This window comes from Xenia sp. Carnegie-2017, unplaced genomic scaffold, assembly GCF_021976095.1.
Source record: "Xenia sp. Carnegie-2017 unplaced genomic scaffold, XeniaSp_v1 HiC_scaffold_20, whole genome shotgun sequence".
In the NCBI taxonomy this organism is placed as follows: domain Eukaryota; kingdom Metazoa; phylum Cnidaria; class Anthozoa; order Malacalcyonacea; family Xeniidae; genus Xenia; species Xenia sp. Carnegie-2017.
In genome coordinates, this window is record NW_025813483.1 from 1 (window position 1) to 22,384 (window position 22,384).

Here is a 22,384-nt window from a genome sequence, read left to right on the forward strand (position 1 = left end):
AAGCAGCACTGCGTCGGACCAAACTGTAGATAAACAAAAGAATACTCACTAAACGTCATGTAAAATACGTATGTGTGAAAAATTGGACTCGCAAAGCACACTGGGATTGTTTTGGGGGACGATCGAATTAAGTGAAAATGTAATGAAAAAATAATTTGCGTTTTCGTTTAAATTAACTAGGAATGTTACAATGCAGCCTGCAAACTTTGACTGAAAAATTCAAACAGATCTCCAGAAATGTTTGACGAAGCAATAAAAACGCCAATTATTATAAAAAAAACTAGCTACAAGGATTACCAGACCCCCCCCTCCGCAAAAAAAGTTTACCATTAATATCTGACGTAAGACTCATATTAATTTTTCTCACTTGTCGCAACAGTGAAAAGTTTTGAAGTTTTCAACACGTCACTACCCGACAAAAAATCCTAATGCGCAACCACAGTATGCTTATAGTGTAGTGGGCATGCGCAGATATTTGTACCTGAGCTTCACAAGCAAGTCTTGAATTCTTCCCGCCTTCAACATGGAAATTATATTGGACGGTTCTTGTTGAGCCATAAGATGGATGAAACACGACTTCACAGTCAAGTGATGACGACGCATTAACTGTACCTAAAACATTGAAAATACGTGTCTTTGTATTTTCAAAACTCAGGAGCTGTTCACATGAGCCCGGGTAACAGAGATTCAGCGAGATGTGAAACGATTTTGAGTCATCGAAATGAGTAAAAACTTCAAGCGCAAAACGTACAACCTTTTTGTAAGCGTCATAAGTCATTTTAGTTGTAACTTTCAAATCATGCTAAATTATTTGTTTTCATTTTAGAGGTTTTGCGATTTTGCAAAGTCAGAGCATAGAGAAATTGCTTAAATGAGTTTTTTGTTGTGAAGTATTAAATATTTTCCATTTGCCAAAATGATTTGACACTTCGCTGAATGGCGGCTGCCCGAGCTCATGTGAACAACCACATAGAAACATGTATAAGAGCACTTAAAGCAGTGTGTATGAAAAAAGTGAATCGATTTTTAACATGCTATTGTGTATTTGATATTGTGTTTTACGATTGTATTTTCATATAGCTTTAATTTTTTAATAAAGTGTTTTTTATTTCATTTCGACCAGAAATGATCGAGTACGCATCAAATAAAATTCGAAAATCGAAATTGCATTTTTACACAGTTGATTCACAACTATTTCAAACAAAGGCAAATAAAACTTGTATCATAAGCAGGAGAATCTTCAATTAATTGTATTCGATTCCCAACAGTAGAGAAACGCAACTTCGACTTGCATTTATTTCAAGAGTATATTAAGAGTACAATTCTACTTGTTATGAAACAATAAACATATCAATAGTTAGTACATAAAAGCTCTTCTTTCTTTACATGTAAAAATATAAGCGAAAAACACAATGCCAAACGCTCGATTGCCCACCCAATTTCGACTCAATTTTTCTAGTCAAATTGTAGTTCACTGCATATTGAAATAAATATGCACCTACGTAGCTTGCACAAAAAGCTTGGTAAAGTAGTTCGCTGCATATTGAAATATATATGCACCTACGTAGCTTGCACAAAAAGCTTGGTAAAGTAGTTCACTGCATATTGAAATAAATATGCACCTACGTAGCTTGCACAAAAAGCATAGTAAAGACTGAACATAGGGGAACGTTGCATGAAGGACAAATCACTTTAGCTACATCTGGCAGAAATTTTTTCGATTGCTTCAAGAGCAAAAACCTATGTTTATAACTAAGTAAGAACATTAAAGCAATCTTTAACTTATTTCAATTCACACCTCTTGAAGGACATATTGAAAATGAAGAATCATCTTTGCAATCGACAATTTTCCAAGCAAAATCCGCATCAGCATTTCGTCTGTTATCAATCCTCACAACACCTCGAAAACCTAAACATAAATTACACAACTCCAATTTCATATAAAAAAAAGCTTTTTCAATTCGTTGCAAGGCACGGATTTCTCATGAAAAGTATTTTCCAATTGCAACGAAAAACAACTAATAATTTCATAACTTACCAGACTCGGTGGCCATAGATGAATTTGGTTTCAATGTGAGTTTATCGGAGGATAACTGCAAAGCGACAGGTACCACTGAAGCTTTTGTGATGACATAAAAATGTTGATTGTCGTTGATCGTGTATTGGATATTCCTTTTAAGAAATCGTAAAAAAATGATGCAAATAAGTTCGATAATGTTGTTTTACTTAGATGATTTTGTCTTATAGTATAGTTTATGTTGGCGATACATACTTAGGTACAAAGTCTTAAAAAGAGTTGATGTTTTACTTTCAATAATATCTTAATATCATAGATAATAACATCACGTTGTTGTGATGTACTCAGGTATAGTAACAAGATAATCATTGTCTACAATGTTCTACCAACTGAACTACAAGATTGACTGTAGACTATGATGATATTTCAAAACACAGTTCTAGTTTCTTTCATATCTCAAGATAATAACATCACGTTGATACTCGAATACTCGTATCTGGCATATCATTGTCTAATATTCGCTAAGGTAGACTATGAGCTATGATGTTCTGCTTTCATATCTGTATCATAGATAATAACATCACGTTGTTGTGATGTACTCAGGTATAGTAACAAGATAATCATTGTCTACAATGTTCTACCAACTAAAATACAAGATTGACTGTAGACTATGATGATATTTCAAAACACAGTTCTAGCTTCTTCCATATTTTAATATCATAGATAATAACATCACGTTGTTGTGATGTACTCAGGTATAGTAACAAGATAATCATTGTCTTCAATCTTCTACCAACTAAACTACAAGACCAACTGTGGACAATGATGATATTTCAAAACACAGATCTTAACTTTACCTTTCAAATGATCCTTTAGCAATGGACTCAAAAACGAGATTAATTCTGGCAGAGGAATGAGGTGGGATCACTTGGGATAATGGCGACGACTGACGTAGTTCGCGGCAATCAATCTAATAAGGTCACGATTATTACTGGAAATTAGTTAATTGAACAATAAGAGAAATCCGGAAGGCATTCGGTTATAAAGGTTTTCAGAGGATTGCATTGAGTAATATAGGTTATTTGCGGATAGTGAAACAGCGATGAGCAGCTACGATTTGGGTTAGGAAAGTCAACCAATATACTAAAGCAACGGTGAACTGGCGTTTGGCAAAATAAATCACAACATCCAAGTTTCCCTGGAAACTATGCACTACATTCTGCCATTAATTTCTCGTAATTTTAACATACATGGACGACAGCATGAATATGTTGATTTAGGTTATTTCCAATCGTTAAATATTTCGTCTTCATGGATCGCTGACAAACTTCACCAAAATCTATGCCAGGCAGTCTAGAAAAGTATAAAGGTAAATTATTTGAACCTGGGAGTTTCGTAACATGGTAGATGTAGATCGTCCAGGGGTAGACGGTGAAGATGGTTGACTGACGCCCCGACAACCTTAGCGGCAGTCATCTTGAGTGTCAACCAGTGATAGTCACAAGTCTTTACAAACTTCGACGATCAACATCCACAAACATGTAATGATTGATATCACCCAAAGTACGTCACATGACAAATTTACCAATGTCGATCTTCTTAATATCCTCGGGAGAAAGCGTCTTTTTGCAGTCCAGTTTTTCAACATCGGTCAGTGGGATCGCGTTGAGACCGTCGACTAACTAAAATGTCATTAATACCTGATCACAAAACAGCAAGATCACCTTCTGACTAAGAACTTACTAACGTAAGTACAACATTCAAAGATCACCTTCTAAGAACTTACTAACGTAATTATAACATTCAAAGATCACCTCCTGACTAAGAACTTACTAACGTAATTATAACATTCAAAGATCACCTTCTTACAAAGAACTTATTAACGTAATTACATTCAAAGATCACCTCCTAAGAACTTGTAATTATAACATTCATCACCTCCTGACTAAGAACTTACTAACGTAAGTACAACATTCAAAGATCACCTTCTAAGAACTTGTAATTATAACATTCAAAGATCACCTCCTGACTAAGAACTTACTAACGTAATTATAACATGAATCTTACAAAGAACTTATTAACGTAACATTCAAAGATCACCTCCTAAGAACTTACTAACGTAATTATAACATTCAAAGATCACCTCCTGACTAAGAACTTACTAACGTAATTATAACATTCAAAGATCACCTTCTGACTAAGAACTTACTAACGTAATTATAACATTCAAAGATCACCTTCTGACTAAGAACTTACTAACGTAAGTACAACATTCAAAGATCACCTTCTAAGAACTTACTAACGTAATTATAACATTCAAAGATCACCTCCTGACTAAGAACTTACTAACGTAATTATAACATTCAAAGATCACCTTCTTACAAAGAACTTATTAACGTAATTACAACATTCAAAGATCACCTCCTAAGAACTTACTAACGTAATTATAACATTCAAAGATCACCTCCTGACTAAGAACTTACTAACGTAATTATAACATTCAAAGATCACCTTCTGACTAAGAACTTACTAACGTAAGTACAACATTCAAAGATCACCTCCTAAGAACTTACTAACGTAATTATAACATTCAAAGATCACCTCCTGACTAAGAACTTACTAACGTAATTATATTTCAAAGATCACCTTCTTACAAAGAACTTATTAACGTATGTATTCAAAGATCACCTCCTAAGAACTTACTAACGTAATTATAACATTCAAAGATCACCTCTGACTAAGAACTTACTAACGTAATTATAACATTCAAAGATCACCTTCTGACTAAGAACTTACTAACATTATAACATTCAAAGATCACCTCTGACTAAGAACTTACTAACGTAATTATAACATTCAAAGATCATCCTGACTAAGAACTTACTAACGTAATTATAACATTCAAAGATCACCTTCTGACTAAGAACTTACTAACGTAATTATAACATTCAAAGATCACCTCCTGACTAAGAACTTACTAACGTAATTATAACATTCAAAGATCACCTCCTGACTAAGAACTTACTAACGTAATTATAACATTCAAAGATCACCTTCTGACTAAGAACTTACTAACGTAAATTACAACAGAATCACTCCTAGAACTTACTAACGTAATTAACATTCAAAGATCACCTCCTGACTAAGAACTTACTAACGTAATTACAACATTCAAAGATCACCTCCTAAGAACTTACTAACGTAATTACAACATTCAAAGATCACCTCCTAAGAACTTACTAACGTAATTATAACATTCAAAGATCACCTCCTGACTAAGAACTTACTAACGTAATTATAACATTCAAAGATCACCTCCTGACTAAGAACTTACTAAAGTAATTATAACATTCAAAGATCACCTCCTGACTAAGAACTTACTAACGTAATTATAACATTCAAAGATCACCTTCTGACTAAGAACTTACTAACGTAAGTACAACATTCAAAGATCACCTCCTAAGAACTTACTAACGTAATTATAACATTCAAAGATCACCTCCTGACTAAGAACTTACTAACGTAATTGGCATTCAAAGATCACCTCCTAAGAACTTACTACGGCGTTACAACATTCAAAGATCACCTCCTAAGAACTTACTAACGTAATTATAACATTCAAAGATCACCTCTGACTAAGAACTTTAATAATTATAACATTCAAAGATTACCTCCTGACTAAGAACTTACTAACGTAATTATAACATTCAAGATCACCTCTGACTAAGAACTTACCGTAGGTAATTAAAGATCACCACCATTCAGAACTTACTAACGTAATTATAACATTCAAAGATCATTCCTGACTAAGAACTTACTAACGTAATTATAACATTCAAAGATCATCCTCCTGACTAAGAACTTACTAACGTAATTATAACATTCAAAGATCACCTTCTGACTAAGAACTTACTAACGTAAATACAACATTCAAATCACCTCCTAAGAACTTACTAACGTAATTATAACATTCAAAGATCACCTCCTGACTAAGAACTTACTAACATAATTACAACATTCAAAGATCCTCCTAAGAACTTACTAACGTAATTACAACATTCACACCTCCTAAGAACTTACTAACGTAATTATAACATTCAAAGATCACCTCCTGACTAAGAACTTACTAACGTAATTATAACATTCAAAGATCACCTCCTGACTAAGAACTTACTAACGTAATTATAACATTCAAAGGTTACCTCCTGACTAAGAACTTACTAACGTAATTATAACATTCAAAGATTACCTCCTGACTGAGAACTTACTAACGTAATTATAACATCCCAAGATTACCTTCAGAGGAGTTGCTAATGTTTTAGTGGTAAGCATTGCATCTAGGCTTGAACATCTATTCTCCTCGTCTAAAAGCAATCAAAAACATCGAAAGTTGCTGGAAAAAAGTGACTTTGTCTATACGTTTTGAGATCTACGTACGTGAGACTGTCAAATCTTTCGTCAAATAGCAGAACAATATGATAAAATTTAACAGTTTATGTTTTGTTGATGATAACGGAAGAATATTTTTTAGTATTCTGAGTTTACATTTGCCATGTAAGACCAAAAGAAAGATCGAATAGGAGATTTATGGATGCTCTGAATGAGAATATAAAGTTATAAGGTTTGTAGCAAGAGGATACAGTAGGATACAGGAGGATACAGTAGATAAAAAGGGATGGACACAAATGATTTTTGTAGCAAACCGTTGACACGAAAAACAAGACAAAGAGTTTTGACCTTCACCTGTTTACAAAAAAAAACTAGACAAAATGCAAATCTCCAATAGCCGACAGGTATTAGTATGGCACTATGAAAGGTCAACAGACACCCCTACGATCCTCCCGTTACCTTAGTCCTAATAACAACACCCACCCCTCCTCAGTTACCTTAGTGCCAATAACATCACCCCACCCTCCTCCAGTTATATCAAGGTCAATAACGCCATCACCCTTCTCCCGTTACCTCAGTTTCAATAACGTCACCCCTCCCGTTACCTCAGTGCGAATAACTAACTTTTTTCTATTCTATTTGCTTCTTTGACAGTTATTTTCAGGGGTTGAAGACCATGTCCAGGTTTAATTCCAAGATCTTTCTTGTTTTCCCATCTATCCATTTTCCTGCAAACAAATAAGAAACCAAGTCATTTTTTAGTGCAAGAAATTCCGATCTACAGTCAAAAAACTGAAGCCTAAAGATTCATTGGATGAGCGATTACGTTTTACGTCTAACAAACAGAATGTAGCGTTGCAAGGGGCAAAGATTCGTCGGAGGCAAAATTCAGCGTTCTTAATGCAAAAAAAATGGAACGCTACACTGCAAAAAAATGAACAAGCTCAGGTGATGTGATGAATGTTGATTACGTTTAACAATCAATGATCAATAAGACTTGGATTAAGGATTATTACTTATGTTCAACGATAAAAAATCATTCTCTAAAAATTAACATAACGACATTCACGGAAAAACCGCGTAAGACTGGAAAACAATGTGGAGCACAAACCTTTTATTTAGTTTGAACTCTCTAAATGTTCTCAAATCTCGTAAATAATCCAAATACAACTGTCGATGCTGTTGTTTACGACGAGTTTCTTCATCAGTCAAAGCGAAATCAGGGTCAATATACGTATATCTCTGAATACCTGTGTATTGCGTTCTGAAAAAAACCCAGAAAATAAGTTGTAAGCAAACTATGTTTTATAATGTGTACTTTAAATGTTTGTAGATGTAGATCGTCCAGGTTAGTAAAGTTCTGAGAAGGACTGTTTTTGTTGTTGTTGACTGACGTTCCGACAACCTTAGCGGTAGTCATCTTCAGAGTCAACTGGGTTCAAATCTTTCACTTTATTAATATCCTAAGTCGTACTTCACCTTATTTTTAATATTTTTCTGCAGGCCGTACGCTTATCTCTCCAGCTTCAGCAATTTCGTATCTATCATCCGCGATTTCCATCACCGCCCACGAGAGATCATTGAACGAAGCTAAGCCCGTTGGTGAGACTCCGACAGGACAAGCATGGATCATTACGAACACCGTGAAGTTGCAGAATCGTGTGAACGACAATCTTTGGGAAAGAGGTGACTTTGTTCCAGTCATTTTTCAACACGGCCAGAAGATGAACATCCAGATTGGTATATTAGACTTCGCTCGATGGAATTATTTGGATTGGACTGGGAGACCATTACACCGCACGGGGTGAAAATGGTTGGTTTGGTCGAGAACGTTATCGGTAACAGATGAGAGTGATTCGTGATCTTGCACAAGGCTTCCACGTGATCACCGACTTTACATTCACCAAATACAACTTTAGGTTCAGGTGTTATGGTTACTTCAACTGGTGCGGCCGTAGCAGAAACAGCTATCTCCAGTTTACAACCTGAATTATCAAAGTATCAAATCTCATGGAATTGGCAACATTAAAGTTATGTGAAAAATGCTTTTATGGGTGAGCTGTCAAAGAACTGTTCAAAAAAAATTGTATAGCACTTGAATGTAAGCTGAATCCTTCCAAAATGCTCCTTCTTCTTTAAGGAAAATTTATGAACTGGCCGATATTTACAGTAAAAGAGTAAAAACGACATCAGAAAGAGATACAGTCAAAACGGAGATAATTGAATTCAAAGTCTTTCTGGACACATTGCTCGGATTCACAAATGAAAGCTTCCAATCTTTCGATGATAAACAAATACTACATTGCAGAAAAATGCAGTCGAAATGGAAACAGCGAGCGATGAAATATTGCAGGGTTAAAAGAACTATGTCGGGACTAAAAAGCAAAATTTTGCTGGCTTTGCAAAATTTTTTTTCTTTGAAAACTATGGAAGAAGAAAAGAAGGAAGAAAGTAAACAAACCCTTTTGCCCCCTCCAGTGTCCGCTTTCCGGCAAGATAATGCCTCTCCACCATTGAGTAGTGAGAATATTGTTCTACCTGTCCTCCCCACCAAAACCCCCAACAAAATCCTTGGAAGGTTTACCTTAATTTTCCTGCATCTGAGAACAAGCTATAATTGAAAAATTCGCTGTCTCACCGTGTTTGAACTCGCCCTCTACATTCTGATTGATGACGCAACAACTTTATGTTGACAAACAATGCATAATCTTTCGCGGTGGATTTTCGCATTTTTCCAGCCGCGACAGGATTTCTCGTATCGTGGACTGAATACGAAATATAAATCCATCGTCTCATCGGCCTAGTGCACCTTGTGTAGGAACACGGATATTAATGATTTCAAGTCGTCACCAGTCTCCATTTCATCAGAACGAGTCTTGGATATCATTAAGGCTGTCGCAGTTTTTTGTCAAATCCAAACCCTTTAGCGATGTAATCAAAATTAGGCAATGTTATAAGAGGTGAAGCAAGTGTATACTGGAAAATAAAAACAATTGAAAATAGAAGAATGCTTTTCAATTAGATTGAAACCGACCTCAACCTACCATTGTCTATCCTAACATATCAAGACTTACCACTTCCTGTCCTTCGGTGTCCTCGTCCAAAGAACAACAAAATTGATCCTCTCAGGTCCACTGTTGTACAGCTTGAAAGATCGTAGTTGATCAGTACCGTGGTATATGGGGACCGAATTCAATATGTTGAACTGGTGCCCAGGTCTCCGGATTTAACAACACGATACTTCTTTCAACGACATTTGCAAGTACCTCGACATGTGCCTGGTCTTGTCTTTCCAAGTCAACACTGAACGAGAAAAAACAAACATGTTTCTAGAACTGAAAGTGTGGCATGTAGTTTCATAAGGTTCATCGCTTTCTGTGACGCCGACTGCGCCCGAAACGATGGGAAGTTATGGCAAGAAGCACGACCATAGAACCACGAGGGCTAAATAGTAAGATCGAATTGATACACCTTGCACTCTACAATGATGACGGTGAACATAGCAGTTCAGCAAGTCTGGTCATGCTATGCATATATTTTCGTGTTCACTCACTGAAAAAACAATAGATTTATGAATAAAGAAATGACAATCTCTGAAATTTACATAGCAAGACCAAACTTGCAGACTGTCTAAGACAGAGTCTATCTGTGTGTTTCAGTGATGTTGCATTAAATACACGCCCTCCTTTTACACTAGTTAGTAACTGCTCACTTGTATGCTTAACCAATCAAGTGCGAAATTCGAAAATCTTCACAACTTAGTCACATAAAAGTCACAAAATCCGAGAACATACTTGATTATTTCCTGGAATTTTCCACATGTTTTACCAATGAATTCAACCTGAAAATGAATACAAAGTAGTTTATAGTTGCCCCAAAATTTCACAAAATTCCAGCAAGCAAAGTAAACATCTCCACCAGCACAAGTAAACATTTCCACCAGCACAAGTAAACATCTCAAGAACACAAGTAAACATCTCAAAGAGCACAAGTAAACATCCACCAGCACAAGTAAACATCTCAAGAACACAAGTAAACATTTCCACCAGCACAAGTAAACATCTCAAAGAGCACAAGTAAACATTTCCACCAGCACAAGTAAACATCTCAAGAACACAAGTAAACATTTCCACCAGCACAAGTAAACATCCAAAGACACAAGTAAACATCTCAAAGGCACAAGTAAACATTTCCACCAGCACAAGTAAACATCTCAAGGAACACAAGTAAACATCTCAAAGAGCACAAGTAAACATTTCCACCAGCAGAGTAAACATCTCAAGAACACAAGTAAACATCACAAGAGCACAGTAAACATCTCAAAGGCACAAGTAAACATTTCCACCAGCACAAGTAAACATCTCAAGAACACAAGTAAACATCACAAGAGCACAAGTTCACATCTCAAAGGCGCAAGTAAACATCTCAAAGGAGAGTAAACATCCACCAGCACAAGTAAACATCTCCACCAACACAAGTGTTTCACCAGCACAAGTAAACATCTCAAGAACACAAAGTAAACATCTCAAAGAGCACAAGTAAACATTTCCACCAGCACAAGTAAACATCTCAAGACACAAGTTAAACATTTCCACCAGCACAGTAAACATCTCCACCAGCAAGTAAACATTTCCACCAGCACAGTAAGAACACTAAAGAACAGGCATCTCCAAAGAGCACAAGTAAACATTTCCACCAGCACAAGTAAACATCTCAAGAACACAAGTAAACATTTCCACCAGCACAAGTAAACATCAAAGAACACAAGTAAACATCTCAAAGAGCACAAGTAAACATTTCCACCAGGCAATAAACATCTCAAGAACACAAGTAAACATCACAAGAGCACGTAAATTATCTCAAAGAGCACAAGTAAACATTTCCACCAGTCAAGTAAACATCTCTAAGAACACAAGTATCACAAAGAGCACAGAGTTCACATCTCAAAAGGCGCAAGTAAACATCAAAGGCACAAGTAAACATCTCCACCAGCAAGTAAACATCTCCACCAGCTGGTAAACATTTCCACCAGCACAAGTAACATCTCAAGAACACAAGTAAACATCTCAAAGAGCACAAGTAAACATTTCCACCAGCACAAGTAAACATCTCAAGAACACAAGTAAACATTTCCACCAGCACAAGTAAACATCTCCACCAGCACAAGTAAACATTTCCACCAGCACAAGTAAACATCTCAAGAACACAAGTAAACATCTCAAAGAGCACAAGTAAACATTTCCACCAGCACAAGTAAACATCTCAAGAACACAAGTAAACATTTCCACCAGCACAAGTAAACATCTCAAGAACACAAGTAAACATCTCAAAGAGCACAAGTAAACATTTCCACCAGCACAAGTAAACATCTCAAGAACACAAGTAAACATCACAAAAGAGCACAAGTAAACATCTCAAAGGCACAAGTAAACATTTCCACCAGCACAAGTAAACATCTCAAGAACACAAGTAAACATCACAAGAGCACAAGTTCACATCTCAAAGGCGCAGGTAAACATCTCAAAGGCACAAGTGAACATCTCCACCAGCACAAGGTAAACATCTCCACCAGCACAAGTAAACATTTCCACCAGCACAAGTAAACATCTCAAGAACAAGTAAACATCTCAAAGAGGCACAGTAAACATTTCACACAAATGAAACATCAAAGAACACAAGTAAACATTTCCACCAGCACAAGTAAACATCTCAAGAACACCAGAAGCATCTCAAAAGGCACAGAGTAAACATTTCCACCAGCACAAGTAAACATCTCAGAACACAAGTAAACATCTCAAAGAGCACAAGTAAACATTTCCACCAGCACAAGTAAAACATCAAGAACACAAGTACATCACAAAGAGCACAAGTAAACATCTCAAAGAGCACAAGTAAACATTTCCACCAGCACAAATAAACATCTCAAGAACACAAGTAAACATCTCAAAGAGCACAAGTAAACATTTCCACCAGCACAAGTAAACATCTCAAGAACACAAGTAAACATCTCAAAGAGCACAAGTAAACATTTCCACCAGCACAAGTAAACATCTCAAGAACACAAGTAAACATCACAAAGAGCACAAGTAAACATCTCAAAGAGCACAAGTAAACATTTCCACCAGCACAAATAAACATCTCTAGAACACAAGTAAACATCACAAAGAGCACAAGTTCACATCTCAAAGAGCGCAAGTAAACATCTCAAAGAGCAAAAGTAAACATCTCCACCAGCACAAGTAAACATCTCCACCAGCACAAGTAAACATTTCCACCAGCACAAGGCATCTCATCGCCAGAAGAAACATCTCAAAGAGCACAAGTAAACATTTCCACCAGCACAAGTAAACATCTCAAGAACACAAGTAAACATTTCCACCAGCACAAGTAAACATCTCAAGAACACAAGTAAACATCCCAAAGAGCACTAGTAAACATTTCCACCAGCACAAGTAAACATCTCAAGAACACAAGTAAACATCTCAAAGAGCACAAGTAAACATTTCCACCAGCACAAGTAAACATCTCAAGAACACAAACATCACAAAGAGCACAAATGAAACATCTCAAAGGCACAAGTAAACATTTCCACCAGCACAAGTAAACATCTCAAGAACACAAGTAAACATCACAAAGAGCACAAGTTCACATCTCAAAGAGCGCAAGTAAACATCTCAAAGAGCACAAGTAAACATCTCCACCAGCACAAGTAAACATCTCCCCAGCACAAGTAAACATCTCAAAGAGCACAAGTTAACATCTCAAAGTGCAAAAGTAAACATTTCATGAACATCGATACATTTCAGCTAAACGATAACAAATACCATTGTAAATGAAACCTGTTGCTGGTGAAAATTTTGGTCAATTATTTCAAATATCAAATTTCGCAATCAAAACTATAACTTTTTTAACTGCCAAGTGATATCGCAGCCTATCGACAAAGTGCAAAAATCAGGAATTTGTTTCTCTACCTACTCAAACCTGAGCAGCCGAAGAGCATTCCCACCTTAATCTTCAGTGATGAATGGGCTCGAATGACGTCACTTGTAGGAATTATGGTCAGCGATTGTTTTCCCGTGTACTTGATCGAGAAGGCTCCCTCTCTACTCCCGTAGTTATCGATGGAAAAATACCCAGTTAGGATCTTACCATTTAACACGGTCGTGCCAAAATCAACTGCGCCACGTATTTCAAGTTGCGGTGAAGGTGTGAAACTGCAAACATTGAACCACAAGTAACAACACTTATGCAGGAGACTAAAAAGGGCTGTATGTGATGACTGACGTAAATTGTTCAATCATGATCACTGCTGAGGTTGCCAAAAAGTCAGTCTACACTAACACGAACAGTGAATTTCAGGACTCAGCTAATCTGCGTATATGTCGATTTACAAAGTTCAACTGTTCAAATGTGGAAGATAAACATCTACATAGATGTAACAATACTCCTGACTTCAAACTATTCATTTTATGCGGAAACTGCAGTATGAAAATGCAAGAAAATAGTAGTTGAAATCAAATCCGCGCAGAAAAAGAATAGAGATGATAAAGTTAAATAAAATTACGACATTCAAAGGATGGAAACGGTAACAGAAAATAGAAAGGAGTGACACATGATGAGAAAGGTATGTGGTGAGAGAGGGTGGTATGTGGTGAGGGTATGTGGTGAGAGGGTGATATGTGAGGAGGGTGTATGGTGAGAGAAGGTGGTATGTGGTGAGAGAGGGTGGTATGTGGTGAGATCGAGTGATATGTGAGAAAGAGTGACATGTGATAAAAGAGAGTGGCACTTAATGGGAGAAGGTGATATGGTGAAGAGAGTATATAAGAGGGTGCATGTTGTGATGAGAGGGTGACATGTGACGAGGGCTTTCAAAATCAAAAATTCACCCGCGTGCTTCATCGCACAAAGCAAAACTGATTACGTACGTCATTATCTTAAAACTCGCAATTTTCTCAGAACGTTAAACATTTCCACATTTTTTCTCAATTCTTACAAGAAAAAACACACGCGAAATGCTAACTCGTATGTTGTCACTTTATTTTAACGACAACAACATGTGCATACATAATGTTTTCGCGGGAAAACGTAACAACAATCGCATAAATTATGTGAACACAATATTAAGTATAACATCAAGTTTTAACATGTATTTCACAACAGAGATGGGACGAGAGTGACAGCGACTTTATAAGGTCACATGACAGAGAGAGTGACATGTGACATGTTAAGGTGAAACTTGATGAACATTTTCTTGTTTCATACTTACGCTATTAAAGGTATCTCTATGATGTCATCATCTACCAATAATATGGTTCGATCTTGCCTGTCTTCAAAATCTTCTGTGTAATATTCTACTAATACGGTGACATCCAAACCTGGCGCAATTGGTTTGTCAGGATTCTTCACTTTCAACGAGAAGAACTAAATATAAAGAAAGTAAAAACATTGGCCTCATATGGCGTCTACCTTTAGGTGTTTAGTCTTAAGCCTCTTTTCCCCTCATCGCAAAATGCTCTCGCTGCGAGCTTGCGAGTTGTATACGCGCTATCAAAAAATTTTGTTCAATTAATTTAACTATGCTGCCAGTCATGGTAAGCTCACTGCAAGTAACTCGCAGGCACTCGCAGCGAGCTTGCCAGTACGTTTTGCGATGAGTGGAAAAGAACCTTTAGAGGCTGCTAAGTTTCGAGTTGGTATTTGCAGCATCCGTTAACTCTAATGGTTAACTCTTCAACCACATAAAGTAAATGGTTTGAGCCGGGGAGTATTCTTACATGTTTGTAGATATCGTCCGGGTTAGAAAAATCATGAGAAGGACTATTAACAACAGTCCTTCTCAGTCTCTAACCTGGATGATCTACATCTACAGGCATCTTTAACCACACGTTTATAAATTGTATTTTTCAATGCATTTAAAGTTGTAAAATGGCAGTGATATGTTCTTTCCAGAGGGCAGTTACTTTCAGCTGGTGGCTACTTTCAACTCTCTAAGGTACTCTGAAAGTCACTATATATCCAAGCTATGGAAATGAGTTTCTGCAGAGATAATTTCGGTACAAAGTTTCAATCGAATGAAATTTTTGAGCACTTGCTTCAATTTTTGACGGGACCATCATTTGTTTGTGTCTGCATGAGTAGATCGTCCAGTTTTATATGTTTAATGATAGTTAAGCTTTAACAGTTGGAAAATTTTGCTGTTTTTCAAAAAGGCTCGTAACTGTGCACAATGAAATAATTGGTGTAGTTATCTGAAAATTAAATTTCTTAGCTCAAGTGTCAAACAATTAAAACAGTTGCAAAAATACTCCAACATTTAGTAAAGATTACAGTATAGTACAGCAGCTCAATATTGAGTATAGCATACCTCATTTATCAATAAGGAATTTAAACAAAAACACATTTAAAGCCGTTGTGTAACGATATCATCGGAAGAATATCTCCGGTTTTCGTCAAAAACATATTTATAAACTTTAAAAAGCTCCAACACAAGGACTTTTTATGTATGCCAGCCACATTAACAAAGATGAATTTTACCTTTGAGTTGGGTGAATGGAAGCGTACGAACTTTGAGAACTTGCTGAGATTTTGAACTTTCAGGTTCATCTGGTGAAGCACATGAGGTTCGGCATCGTTGAATTGAACCACAGCTGGGAAAATTCTCACCTCCTCGGCTACCCTCCATTTTTCCCCGATAATCTCATCTATTTTTCAAAAATAACACCAAGAAAGACATGAAAATCCTCTCAATACAACGTTTTGCTTATACATGCAATTCTTTTCAACTATAAGATGACATTATCACCAGGATTGGCAACCATCTTGTTTTTAAAGCTTGTTACCTAGCAACGACAAAGTTGAGAGATTTGCATATTTGCATTCGCGCATATTTCGTTTAAGCAGCCCACCTTACAAATTTTGTTATTTTGTTTATTTATTAAATATTTGATTCAAAGAACTGCTTGGGAATAAAATCACGAGGTTGTGAAAATCTTCTGCCTTGTTTCAAAAGAAATGGCAATTTATGGCGGAAGAAATTGCAAGTTAACAAAGCAATTCTTTTTCTTATAGTCTGATAGAGTGGAGGATAGTGTTGAAGTCACTCTCACAAACCGGGGAGTCAATAATTCGAATTTGAAATATTGTGATACAAATTACATTTTCCAGAAGAAAAACCTTTGACTTGTAGATAAAGATAACAACATACCTTATTGAAGAGATGGATGACACAGCTGCAAAAGAATCGAAAGAGAATAGATGAACTAAAACAGCAATCCGCGGCATTACAAACTACGAAAGAGGAAGAGATGAATCGAAAATAATGGGAAAAGTGAAGGCGGATCCAGGGTATACACCGATCCCAACGACGGAACTCAGTATGAATGGGATGAAAATAAACGAGCATGGTTTCCTAAGGTTATTAGTTTCTGCAAAAAATACAATCTAATATAGTTCTTTAATATTGTAAAATTACCTAATTACACACAGGTGACCAATAATCTAAAGTTAATAGGAATCATAATTCTGGGTGGCGGTCTGTAGCTCGGTTGACCTATCTCTCCCTTTGGCATTGCCATTAGTGAAACCAAGTAACTCAACTATAGAATGATCATTTTGTCTGAGGATGACTTTGAAATAAAGTCGAAAATTTACAGTTTTCTTCTCGTCTTGTTTTGATTCATATTTTGCAATCTCAAGATGTCTTTCTTCTTCGGAATTTGTTTTATATTACACTCCTTTAAATTGTCGGCTGGTCATGGTTCTTTCAACCATAGAGTTAACTGAACAAAATTCATGCTTTATGTTAATTTTAACCTCATTCAGTTCAGTGATTATGTACAACCACAACTCAAAACTTTGTTTCCCTAGATTGATGAAGATTTTATTGCGGCCTATCAAATGAACTATGGGTTTACACAAAACGAAACAAGCTGTAACAAAGACGAGGTCAAAACAGAAGCACAACCAACAATGGGAAGCACTATTACCAATATCAATAAGGTTGTTTATCAAAAATGTACCAGATTAGGGTTGCAGTTCTTATGGTCTTTTTCAATCTTAATAATATCTTTAAGCCTCAAGATGAACTGATCTCAAACATTGGACAGAAAAGAAAAGGGAAGGAACCTCCAGGTGTGAACTTCAAAACAAATGTTTTTAATATTTTTATCATGACATTTTACGTTTTAAAGATTAAAAATTTCATTGAGGATTCACAAACGTTTATTTTCATTTCTTGCTACAGCATGGTTTGAAATGGACGAAACCAAAAACACTAATGTTTATGTTTCGGGTAAAGATTAAAGATAGACACACAGTTTATAATTAAAGATGTTCTTTAGCTTTGTGTTATTTGATTATGAACATTGGGAATTTTAGGTTTGCATGAAGATACCACCGAGGAAGAGTTTGTCGAACTCATGAGCAAGTTTGGCATCATCATGGAAGATTCTGACACCAGTAAATGTTACTGTTGTTGCATAAAGTGTTTAGTACACATAAGAATCATAGTTTTCAGAAGGGACATTGTTTAACATTTAGCATCATATGTATTTGCTAACCAGGGTTTAAAACCCGGGGAGGAGGTACCCTGGGGGATGCCAGAAAGTAACTAGGGATATAAAATGTGGAAGTAACCAGAGGGTATGAAATCTGGGGTGACTAGGGCATAGAAATCTTGGGAGGTCCCTGGGTGGATGATAGAAATCTGGGGTGGTCATGGGTATAGAAAGATGGGGTGAAAGGCAAGAGAAAATTTGGGATAACTAGAGGTATAGAAATCTGGGGATAACCATGGGTATAGAAATGTGGAAGTAACAGGGGTATAGAAATGTGGTGGTGACTATGGGTATAGAAAGGGGGGGTGACTAGGGGTATAGAAATGGGGGGTGGCTAGGGGTGTAGAATGTGGGGTGGCTAGGGGTTAGAAAATCTGGGGTGACTAGGTATAGAAATGGGGTGACTAGGGGTATAGAAATGTAGGGTGGCTAGGGGTATAGAAATCTGGGGGTGACTAGGGGTGTAAAAATCTGGCCATGATTAAGGATATAGGGGTACAGAAATCTGGAAGTGACCAGAGGTATTGAAATCTGGGGATAACCAGTGCTATAGAAATCTGGGCTGATGATTTTGTCCTATTCCTATCATACGTACAAGTCCTACTGGACCAACCTTAACCACCGTTAGCTGGGACTATTTAGTTAGTAAAGTAAATGGTTTGAACCCGGGAGTATCGTTACATGTTTGTAAATGTAGATCGTCCAGGTTGGTATAGTCTTGAGAAGGACTGTTTTTGTTGTTTTTGACTGACGTTTCGACAACCTTAGCAGTAGTCATCTTCAGAGTCAAAACACTCATTCATTTTGACTCTGACGATGACTACCGCTAAGGTTGTCGAAACGTCAGTCAACAACAACAAAAACAGTCCTTCTCAGGACTATACAAACCTGGACGATCTACGTCTACAAACATGTAACTATTTAGTTAGGTTTGCCAAGCCTTATGAGGCGTTTGCAAAATTTTTAGGAAAACCAAAGATAAAACTGTATCGTGACAGTGAGGGTAATCTGAAAGGTGACGGAAGATGCTGTTATCTTAAGGTCCGTCTCCTTGCACATCCAATTCCTTAATACATTTTATTTCTGATCGACTTCACATTTTAATGGTTTCTTTCAAAAACAGGTCGAAAGTGTAGATTTAGCCATCAAACTTTTGGATGAATCCAACTTCAAAGGAAGAACCATAAAGGTTGAAAAGGTAAAATTTCAACAAATGTTTTCCCTCTGAGTGATATTTTTGTTGCGTTATTGTGTGTGTAATTATCATCATACCTGTTTTATTGTAAAGGCACATTTCGAAATGAAAGGAAAGTTCGATCCGTCTTTGAAACCTAAAAGAAAGAAGAAAAAGAAGAATAAGAAAGGAAAGGGTCAAGATAAGTAAGTTTAATTTAAACATGAAAATTTATGTACTTGTTTGAAAACGACATGGCTGGAACACGGCGGAAATGAAACGCTATTTTCAAGCCGCCTTTAAAAACTTTTGTTGTTTGTAAGTCGCTTGAGTGGCAAGTTAACGAAAAGTCATTCGCCCATTTAAATGCTTTGATAAGCTGTTCAATGTCCAAAAATATAATTCTAATTTTCAAGGTTGCTCGACTGGGTTGAGCGCGAGGAAAAAGTGTCAAAACTTGACAGAATTGTGGTTATAAAGAATATGTTTGATCCCAAAGATATGGAAGTGAGTTTTTCAAAAAGACTGGCGCAAACCTTCGTTTTCATCTAAAGTAAAATTTGTGTGAAATTTTTTCACGACAGAAAGACCCAGGTTTGATAATGGATCTTAAAACGACACAAGGAAAGAATGCGAGAAGTACGGTGTTGTTCGAAAAGTTATTGTTTTTGATGTGAGTATAAATTCTCTTTACTATAAAATTCATTAATACTACACGTCGATTGGTCAAAATACTTCTTCATAAAACGCAGCCGCAAGAATTTTCCGTAGCTCCATAGCTTTTCAAATTTAAAAGTATGGAGAATTTACTATGTCAATAATGAAAAACTTTTGAAACTAACTTTCTACTATGTAGTTTTTGTTATCATGAAAAAATGTTCATTTAACAAACAATCAACACTCATTTGCTATAGTTTTGGATTAAATGTGTATCAACACGGAAAATGGTTTTATTTATTAATTTTAAAAGGAAACAAGGCATTGAAATTAAAGAAATTGACGTTGTTGTTTTAGAGACACGAGGATGGTGTCGTGTCTGTTGGGTTTGCCGAAATGGAGCCTGCAGAAACCTGCGTAAAGGTAGGATTCAGAAAAATTCCCTTGAAATGTTTTGGATCGGAGAATTTTATCAGTTTTTCTTTCATAAGGAAATGAATGGCCGATGGTTTTCTGGGCGAAGGCTCGTTGCTCAGAAATGGGATGGTGTGACGAAATACGACGTTGAAGAAACCGAGGAAGAAAAAGAGGAAAGGCTTAAAAAGTGGGAAGAATATTTGGAAAGAAAGGGTGAAGAACAAGACGCTAATTAATTGCGCTTTGTTATAAAATGTTCGGACTGATTTTCGCCAAAGTGTTGAATGTCAAAGAAATGCGTTTCATCACGGATATTTATGAGAACTCGAAAAGAATTTTTCACTAGGGGAACGAGGACGACGAAATGAACGTTTCGCTTATATCTGCAAGCACCAAACGGATTGTATAGCTACATATTGTGCTCATTATTCCTTTTGTGTACATAGATAAAGTTAATGTCTTTTGATGCAATAATGAAAGAATTGTTAAAAGAGTGTACGTTAGAATTACATCCCTAGAATGATGTAGGAATCAAATTGGATAAATTTGATATAGGCAAAAAGAAAGATCTAATATTTACTAACCAAAAAATTTACTTGAGCATTTTCATTGTATTCTACCCAAATTTAAGTAAAAACTATAGCTGACAAGTACCACCAAAAAAATCTCCATTGGAATCGGTAAAGGGCCATTTGGAAAAGTTCTGACAATAATCGCCGAAATGACTCTTTTCAATCCCTCAAAATCATTTCATACTCCACTGATTTCGGAGTGTAAAGAAAAATCTTCAAGACATAGAGAAAAACGCGGCAATGAAATTTCAATCCATATAATTTATCATCCATCGCATCAAAATCGTTTAACTAATCTTTCCAAATTCCATGTCCACTCGGTAACTATCTCTGACAACAAAGAACAGCGCTAGAACGTTTGAAAGAGCACGAAATTTGATCAAACAAATTGTGCTCCGAGGCGCCACAAGTCAAAGGTTAGGAAGTAATAATTTGCATATCAAATGTCAGTCAACTGCCCAACGTGCATATGATTGAAGTGATTGAAACCGGAGTTGAGCTGTGAGTCTTTGACAACTGTGACGGAGCTGTGACCACAACAGTTTCATTCATTTTAAAGAGTAAAGTGATCCAGAAAATGGCCATTTAATTCCCACGGGAGCGTTAATAGTTTGATTCGCCAAAGTGCATCTCATTTTATCGGGCATTCATTCCGATAGAACTTGAATCAGGACAATTTTAAAATCGATTGCCGATTGTGTAGCAAGTAAAGTTCTATATTACACATTACTGAACAGGAGTTGGACATCAAAACGACAAAACATTAAAAGTGAGAAATACTACCAGCAAATCATCAATTATCGTCAACCATTTTTAGGTATCATTCAGAAGTGAAGATTTGCCGAAGGTGAAAGCAACGAGGTCAGACATGAGTGACAACTGCATAAGAGGAAAGTCAGGTATTGTGTTATTTCCACAGTTCCATGATGCATCAACTGAGCACCATTAACCGACTGATAAAGATTTGACAATTCATAACAGCCTATTACTTGAATTTTCGTTATCCCGCAAGTACAGACGAACACAAGTGTACAATATCAAACATGTGGATTTCTGCCTCGAATGATTTTTAAACTTCATTCGTTTTTCTTATGTTTCAATTGCTTCGTGAGCCTGTTGCATTAAGCCCTAGGCATGTAGCACAAAGACCAGACAGAGCTTTCAATTGAATCATGGAATAGTCAATCGTTTTAGAAAGATGATTGTATTTACGTTATGAAAATGAAACTTTTTTGATCATGGAATGAAAGTTATAGTCAATTGTTTTGTTTTAAAGGTAGTGTTTGGCGTTTATAAGATTTTTAAACACTGACATCTATTTTGAACATATACAAAACAGAAATATAAGTTTGAAAATAAAACATCATGTCCACGCCAGAAAAGGAAAAGCAAACGTATCTCTTTCGGTCGATTTCGAAACCCTCGCATTTTGTAGATAAGACATTCATTTCTTGCGGCCTAAAATCCGCTTCTCAGCGCTTTAAGGTATATATTTGATAATCACTTCATCAACGAAAGATGGTGAACTTATTTTTAGGAGTCTCAAAAAGGAAAGCTAGGAAAAAACCAACGGTCACTTCGCTTATGCCTAACCGCACAC

At 36.4% G+C, this 22,384-nt stretch overlaps 2 protein-coding genes across 2 annotated transcripts; one reads left to right on the forward strand and one right to left on the reverse strand.

Annotated features, from left to right (window-relative positions):
* Window positions 1-9: 9 nt before the first annotated feature.
* On the reverse strand, window positions 10-16,227 carry LOC124442371 (cilia- and flagella-associated protein 47-like; the record flags this gene model as incomplete). The annotated part of the gene is made up of 18 exons (XM_046992872.1): window positions 16,212-16,227; window positions 15,944-16,110; window positions 14,676-14,830; window positions 13,413-13,620; window positions 10,201-10,247; window positions 9,648-9,709; window positions 8,250-8,391; window positions 7,886-7,930; window positions 7,518-7,670; window positions 7,031-7,134; window positions 6,314-6,381; window positions 3,590-3,699; window positions 3,268-3,370; window positions 2,875-2,987; window positions 2,039-2,172; window positions 1,799-1,909; window positions 482-612; window positions 10-23 (listed from the first exon to the last, which is right to left on the reverse strand). Coding segments are annotated over exons 1-18 (1,883 nt in total), but the record flags the coding sequence as incomplete, so codon positions are not given.
* Window positions 16,228-16,717: 490 nt separating this feature from the next.
* On the forward strand, window positions 16,718-20,710 carry LOC124443116 (HIV Tat-specific factor 1 homolog; the record flags this gene model as incomplete). Its single annotated transcript, XM_046993646.1, is given in 13 exon segments — window positions 16,718-16,822; window positions 17,276-17,407; window positions 17,482-17,539; window positions 17,652-17,699; window positions 17,786-17,866; window positions 18,932-19,005; window positions 19,088-19,162; window positions 19,253-19,344; window positions 19,555-19,645; window positions 19,723-19,747; window positions 19,750-19,811; window positions 20,153-20,218; window positions 20,287-20,710. Coding segments are annotated over 13 exon segments (1,071 nt in total), but the record flags the coding sequence as incomplete, so codon positions are not given.
* Window positions 20,711-22,384: the final 1,674 nt, after the last annotated feature.